Below are 7,521 nucleotides of genomic sequence, written 5' to 3'. Positions count from 1 at the left end.
GTGGGGCGGGGGGGGGCGCGAGCGGTCCCAGCCTCCGCTTCCTGGCGCAGCCAACAGCGAGGGACCTGCAGCTCAATTATTGATGAGGATGATAACGAGGAGCGGTAAAGAGGTACGTGATCTGTGCGAGGCTGCTGGGAAGAGGCAGGGGGGCTGAGGACAGCACAGACCTCCAAAGCAGCAACTCTTCACTCTGCATGTTCTGGAGTAAGCTACCTGCATCGCTTCCACCCCATGGGTTTGGGAATACAGGGCACCTCCTGGGGACATCCTGGTGACAAAAGGGACTGCTCAAGTGTTAGGGTTTTCCTATTTGCAGCCTACTTTTCCCACTGCAGCCAATTTCCCCAACCTGCTACAGGAGCCACAGAGATGTCCTGCCTGCCCGGGGCACATCTGCTGGCAGCAGGAGTGACCTTCAGAGTGCTGCCTGCACACGGGAGCTGGTGCTGGCAGCACGCCTGGGTGAGATGACAGGCATCAGCAAGACCAGTCCTGGAGCAGGTCCGGGAGCAAAACTTGCCGGTTGGCTCTCCAATAGAAACAGCTCCTTACACAAACTGGTGTGAACCGAAACCTCTCTTTCTCCAGAGGCACGCACAGACACGGCTCACAGACACCTGCTCCCCTTTTAATGCCCTTCAAAAAATCCAGAGCTGGATGTCCTTGAAGATATTGCTGGTGATAACACCCTTCTGTCATCGCCTGCTGGTGCCAACCCACAACAGCCACTGTAGGGTGATGGTCCTGCACCCCATTGCAGGGAAGACACAGCCATGCTGTCAGAGAGAAGCTCTTGACTGACACCTGCATACTCTGCTCATTTAACCCCACCAAGCCCCAGGAATGATGCTCATGGGAAGCAATACCCCAGCCAGCTTTGCTGGGGCTTCCAGGTTGTGCCAGTACAGGCTATTCCCCCACTCTGGCTTGAAGATGCTGCTGGTACCAAGCCCTAGAGCAGTTCCAAAACCCTGCCAGAGCTACCAGGACATGCCAGCATCCAGGTTCAATGCTCTGATAATTCACCCTTGCGGTACACCTGGTAACAGCTTTTCCAGCTGGCTCTCCCAGCCCCAGGTAAGTCATCTTCCTTCCGTGGACGTGCTCAGGGGGGATTTGAAAGCAAGTGATGACAGATGGCTTCAGAGCAGAAAGCATATATTCAAGATCTGCTTTCCGTGAACTGGATGACTAATGTGAGATCAAATATCAGCTCTGGGAGCTGCTGCTGGAACAGGGGGCTCCTTCTCCCCAGTGGGAGCAGAGGGATGCAGGCTGCTGGGCCAGCAAGAGAGGCAGGTAATGCCCTGGGTCTGGGCTTGGTACCTTAATCTCAAGCCAAACAAAGGAATCTAGATGGATTCATTAGCTGGATGTAAAACAGTGTCTCAACAAACTGCTCAACTCCTGAACGCTGGCACGTGGTGCTCAAGACCCTTCCTGCCCACCCACTGCTGCCCATAGCTGCTGCAGGGGCATACAAGAGGATGAAGCATGTGTTTGCTCTGATGGGTTATTTACAGCCCCCGAGGAGCTGCTCCTGGCAGCTGCTGGATGCAGGGCACCAGGCAAGCAAAGCCTTTGCTCTGGGCCAGGATTCAGGTTCATGTCCCCAGGGCCCAAGGGAACACGGCCACCCTCCTTGAAGGAGGCAGGCAAAAATCTCAGCGTGAGTGGCTTTAAATATCTGAGTGATGGCCAGATAAAATCCCCACAGGAGAAGGATTTTTTTTGTTGTTAATGCTCTCCGCTCTGTTACCGTGTGAGCAATAACTCACACTGCAAAACACTACCTCCCGCTTGCCAGCTGCTCTTCAGAAGATGGATGGTGGAGATTAAGGCCAAAGTATCTTCCTGCTCAAGAGAGCCTTTGGGCAGGACCTCAGTGCAGCATGCTCAGCCCTGGCAGGAGACCTCCCTACCTTACATGTACCTCACAGCCTGCTCCTCTCCTCTGGATGGCCTGGGCTCTCCACCCATCTCCTCCTCCTTTGCTCCGCTCCACTTTCTTACACTGGCAAGATTATTTTCCCAGAGCCATGTAAAGCTGCTTTTGCCTCTATTCCTGACAGCTATGAAAAGCAAACTGGGGTTTAGATGTGCTACCAGCTAGCATCGCTGCTGGTGGAGCTCTGCTCTCCTGCAGGCTCAGGTCATGGGACAGGGCTCATACCATCCTGAGTGGAAGCTGTTTGCAAAGGCTCTGCCCACAGACCTCTCCGAGGGGCTCTATGGGATGGGAGCATTGCAGACCTGTGCTACTCAGCCCTGTGCCATGCACTCAGTGCACCCCACAAGCCCCCAGTCCCCATGTCCAGCACAAGCTGCAGCCGCCAACACCCAGAAAGCACAACCCACCAGAGACAAGGGACCTACATGTGTGATGGACCCTCGGTAGGTGATGGGTGACTCCGGAGGCGGTCTGGATGTTGGTGTTCCCTTGGTGATGCTCCCTCCTGAGGCAGAGCTGAGGGAAGTACCTGTAAGACACAAAGGCAGTGAGCTGGGGGCTGGATTTGCTGCTCAGCACAAAAACTGTGGGGCTGAGACAACTGACTAAGTGCAGGATTCGATCCAGTCTAAGTGAGCTTAGGTTCTGGAGGGGAATCCCTCCAAGCGATTCCAGTGTTAAATCCCATGCCTTGCAGAGCCCTTTCCACCCCATTCCCCAAGGGACCCAGCCCTGCGAGCACAGGCTGGGAGGTAGGAAAAAATGGGCATTTTGAAGCTATCAGCTCCCTGCTGCCTTTGTGGAGGGGCCAGGCAGATTTATGAGCCTGGGAGAAAGCACAGCCTGTCTCAGCCTCCCCTGATGGGATCAGAGCAGATCTCCAACAAGATGCAGCTCAGGGTGGTTTGAGTTCATTTGCGTGGATCTGTCCTGGGCTGCAGCCAGCCCACTGCACTCAGGCTTCTGACTGCATTAGTTGCGGGGTTCACAAACCAGAATTTGCACTTAAAAGCAACACCTTTGCATTTATTTTCTTCTGCCTAGCTAATGGGGAAAGAAACATGGGAGGGCTATATTTAAACAAAATGTGGTCCCTGCCTAGCTGCACCAGCAACAGTGAAGAGCCTGAAAGAAACAATTAATAGAATTTAAGCAGATCTTGCTTTGTCTTAAGCAACAGATTTGTGGGTTGAACACAAAACCTCCACCAAGATCAAAGCCCAAGACCCTGATCTGGGGAGACGTTGAGACATTGTACAGACCTATCTGTCACAACGCTGGCGAAAAGGGGTGAAGAGATCCCTCCTGCTGGGCACAACCCCAGAAATCAAACTTGAAAGCATGGGGCAGCTGCAGCCAGTGTGGTGCTCACCAGGCTTGGCAGTACCAGCATCCCTCCCATCCCACTTCCCGCGCTTCCAGCTCCTCACCCCGCAGGATGGAGCCCTCCTGGGACGGCTGCAGAACCAGACTTTCTGGCTGACTGGCCTGGCTTCTAGGAGAAAGTTGTTCCTGCTTTACTCCAGGAAAAGGCACTGGAAAACAATAACCACGTATCAGTGTAGGTGCAGGGCAGGGGGGCACAGCCTTCAGCTGCTCGAGGCTTTCATCTCTGCCAGCCCTGCACTGGCAACTCCCCAATTCCTTTGCCATCGCCACCACTTTGGGATGGACTTCACCAAGGCTGCAGCAATCAGCTGAATGCGCAACTAGTGGTGAGCAAAGCCTTGTTCCTTCACCTTGGCGAAGGCACTGCCTGGTGCTGCCTGCACGGGGACCAGAGGTGACACTGAAAACCCAGCACTGGTTTATAACAGGACCTGTGCACAGTAGGGATAGGGCCCGTATTCCTCCTCCCTCAACTTAGTCCTTCACTCATCCCCTCCTGCTGTTAAACATTTCTAGATCTGCAGACTAAACACTTTCTTTGTTCACTTCAGGCCATTTACTCTTTATCCTACTAGCCTGGGGAGCAGCAATATATTTCCTTCCTTCGATCACAGTGTTAGCTGGAGGGTATTTATTGGCTGGGATGTGTCCCTGACTGAGTTGCTGCTTTCCTATACTGCAGAAATTTAGCTCCGTGTGTCTCTGCTTTCCTGATGGACTAATCCTTCCATCCTTTTAGAAGGTCTCTCTGCACTTCATTGCCGTGTCCTGTGCTCTTCTTTCCTCTATGCAAGTGTGCTTCCCAGTCTCTCCAAGAAACCACTCACCTCCCAGTCCCTTACCCAGTTTCTTGGGATCCATGGTCAGCGGCAGGCCCATGGTGATGGAGCCAACAGGGACCTTGGCGTGCTCAGAGCTGTAGGGTGCGTGGAGCTGGATGGGCATGCCCTGCAGAGCAAGAGAAGAGGTCAGGAGCTGCTGACATCCCTGGAAGGCATCTCCACTGCTCACACCCAATGCCCTACCTGGGAAATGGATCCAACGGGTCTCTCTAGCACCGAGGGGTGCTTGGTGGAGGAGATGAGGGGAGGAGGGTTGGAGATGCTTGCTAGTCTCTGCAGCCCTGAGCGAGAGCTCTCATGCAGGTTTAGTGGGATGGGGTGTCCTGTGTAGAAAACACAAGCGTTAGCAAGACCGAGGGCAGGCAGAAGGGCTGCAGCTACCAGAGAGGAAAGGGGCAAGGGAGGGAGCACGAGCTGGATGTGATGAACTGGCCGGCTATGAGCCTGTACTGGAATCCAAGTCACACGATCATTTTGGAAAGGACTGGAATAGTTGAAATTACTGCCTTGTCCCCTGTGCAGCCAGAGGATGTGCTGCTCCCGACTTGTCTGCCCTCTAGCCAGAGAGGGACAGCGCAGCGAAGGGTGAAACCTGCCTGACCCTGTGTAAAAGCAGCATATGGAGCACCCACACTGTTCTGCAACACACCACATCCCTAAACCTGCCCTGGCCAGAGCTGGGAGACCTGACTGGTGCCCTCAGACCACTGCATTAGCAGCGAGGGAGCTCCGTGGCAGGCCAAAGCAAGGTGTTAGCAGGTTTCTGCTGACCCCTCTTCTCTTACTCCCCTCAAAAAGCTGCACCGATTTAAGAGCAGTGATTTAAGAGCACTGCTGTGATACTGACTTCAACCACACCCTCCATCCTCAGCCCCAGGTCAGGGTAGAGGGCACGCACCACTCAGTCAGTGGCTTTTACTTGCCTGGCGGGTTATACTGAAACAAGTGGGGCTCTGCCTGGGGAGAGGTTTTTATCACATCCCGGGAGTAGGAGAGGACGGGCGGCCAGCACGAGGCAGCCATCGGCTCCGCGCTCAGCTTCTGAGCCTCTGCGATGGAGGAGAAATGCACGGACTTTTCTGCAAGGGAAACAGAAAGCAAACAGCTTGCTCAGCAACCCCATGGGCAAGCATTCCCTGCAGGCATGGGCACAGAAGCCACAGCCAGCTTCCAACGTGGAACGTGGCTTCAGTTCAGTCTGACCTGGCCATGAGGGATGAAATCACCAACCAAACTAAGTAGAAGAAGCCCCAGTGTCACTGCCTGGATTTGACAGCGTTTTTTTCACTGAGATGCTTAAAGCACAGTGGGGAGGGCAGACGTCCATGCTGGTGATTCTGTTGGTGCTCACTGCCAGCCAGGACCTCCATGGACAACCCATCCCACCCAGGAGAGACTGCATTCTGCATGCAGCCGGTCATTGGGATGGGTCCAGGGTACTGCTCCTTGCCAGGGCTTGGCCACATGCAAACCACCCCTGGGCGGCCTGTGTCTGCGCACATAGCTCTGTATCAATCGACAAGGCAAGGCTGGAGGGATTGATAAGGATCCTACCAAACCCTTCATGAGGTTAAAGTGAAAAGGCACCAACACTGGTGTGGGATACCTGGCAGGCACCGGCACACAGCCAGGTACGGGGTGCCTGGGGAGCCCCAGCTGCCAGGGACCACAACACACTGAGAACAAGCTCATCCCCACATCACATCATGATGCAAAAGCTCAGCTGCTGTTAAAGGATGGCTGCTGGCTATAAATCATTTGTAGGCTGCAGGAAGTGACCAGAAATAATGGCATCAGCTTCTTGGACAGCAAGGGAATAACGTGCTGATGTTCTCTGAACACCTGGGACAACCACACTGCGTGAGATTGCCAAAGGCAAATGAAGATCAAGACGGGCTCTGCGGGATGACCAGATGCTCTGTGGGGAGCAGGCAGCTTGAGGGTCGTCTGCAAGGCACTGGAGAGGGGGGCAGGAAAGCTTCCTGAAATTATCTGGCTTGGGATATACTGGATGCCAGGCTGGGTTCACCCCAGCAATAAAAAGGCTGAACAGAGGCCAAGAAGTGCTTAATAATGGAAGAGCTGTGCTGGGGATGCCCGAAACCTGCCATGCTCTGCAGAGTGCTGGGGAAAAGAGGGTCTTCATCTACACCAGCTCCATCCCAAATACACCCTCACGCTTTGCTGAGCAGACGGATGAGACAGCCTTTTCTGGATGGATAAGAGGCAGGTTTGGTAGGATCTGCCTGTAATCGATAACCACTTAATTCTGCACTGCCTTTCTTGCCCAGACCCACCTGTGTAACATCCACACTGACCAGAAATTAGAAACTGGGCAGTAAACAATATCAATCACAAATGAAGCCAGCCTTTCACCATCAATTTTTGATAAAAATAGAAGCCTCAATCCTGCTAAGCCTAATAATAGGGCAAGTAGATTATCAGAGGCTCAATTTAATGAGGCTTTACTGCATTATCGTTATTAATGCTCGGTGTACTCAGAAGCTGAGAGATTATTCTTGTCCCCTTCAGTGAGAGAAGAAATCCATTATCAGCACACGGAGGTGCCCAGGCACTCACACCTCTGCAGCTTGGCAGGGCTGGACCTTGGCTGCAGCCTCTTCTCTCCCCATGCTGGATCCTAGAGAGAACCCCTTCATCCTGCCAGTATGGGGGAATATAGGCACATCCTCCAGATTGACACAGAGTCCCTGGCACGTCCGTGCTCCCTGATTTTCTCCCCTTCAGTTCAGCCTCACTCAGCTCTGCTCGAACGGCACTGGGATGTCCCAGCTGAAGATGCTCTCCAACGCCAAGGCATTATCAGCCAAGGCTACGTGCACACTGGATGGCTCTTGGAGAGCCCCATCCTCCTCCCCTCCCCACGGGAGCCATCCCCTCCCCTGCATGCCTCTCTCCAGCCTGTGAAAAGTGCCCAGTTCCTAATTGCCCCCGCATTAAAGGTTGGCTATAACTCAGCCAGCTTTTGATAAAATAGCACTTACGCGGAGAAGAGAGAGTTCCTATTACCGTTTATCAAGCCCCTGGAATGGGAGCGAAGGAGTCAGAGTTTATATGATCTGTCATCCAAATTAATGCTCTTGGCTCCCCATCGCCTACAAAGGCCAAATGAAACACGACTAAATCAACACAAAACATACCGCTGGCTTTCAAACTGCCGATAACCAAAGATATGCCCGACGGCGGCTCGGCAATGGGAAAAGGGATCCGTCTGCCTGTGGGCGAGATGCAGGCAGGGCTGCCTCTGCCTGGCCCCGCGATGAGCAGCTCATCTTGGAAGGAGGGGAGGGCAGTGCTCAAGAAGGTACGGCTGGG

General features: G+C 53.7%; 1 protein-coding gene across 1 annotated transcript in view; it reads right to left on the bottom strand.

Annotated features, from left to right (window-relative positions):
- Positions 1–7,521, bottom strand: part of NCOR2 (nuclear receptor corepressor 2) — a gene marked incomplete at both ends in the record, with an annotated part of 30,657 nt that overhangs the window by 19,551 nt on the left and 3,585 nt on the right. The window contains 5 exons of the mRNA XM_010021802.1: positions 2,380–2,483; positions 3,385–3,489; positions 4,186–4,291; positions 4,369–4,508; positions 5,109–5,264. Coding sequence (XP_010020104.1) covers positions 2,380–2,483; positions 3,385–3,489; positions 4,186–4,291; positions 4,369–4,508; positions 5,109–5,264 — 611 coding nt within the window. The remainder of the gene's footprint in view (positions 1–2,379; positions 2,484–3,384; positions 3,490–4,185; positions 4,292–4,368; positions 4,509–5,108; positions 5,265–7,521) is intronic.

This window comes from Nestor notabilis, unplaced genomic scaffold (genome assembly GCF_000696875.1).
Source record: "Nestor notabilis isolate BGI_N333 unplaced genomic scaffold, ASM69687v1 scaffold8669, whole genome shotgun sequence".
NCBI lineage: Eukaryota > Metazoa > Chordata > Aves > Psittaciformes > Psittacidae > Nestor > Nestor notabilis.
The sequence above is the reverse complement of the archived record's forward strand: the minus strand, read 5'-3'. Positions and strand labels throughout refer to the sequence as shown.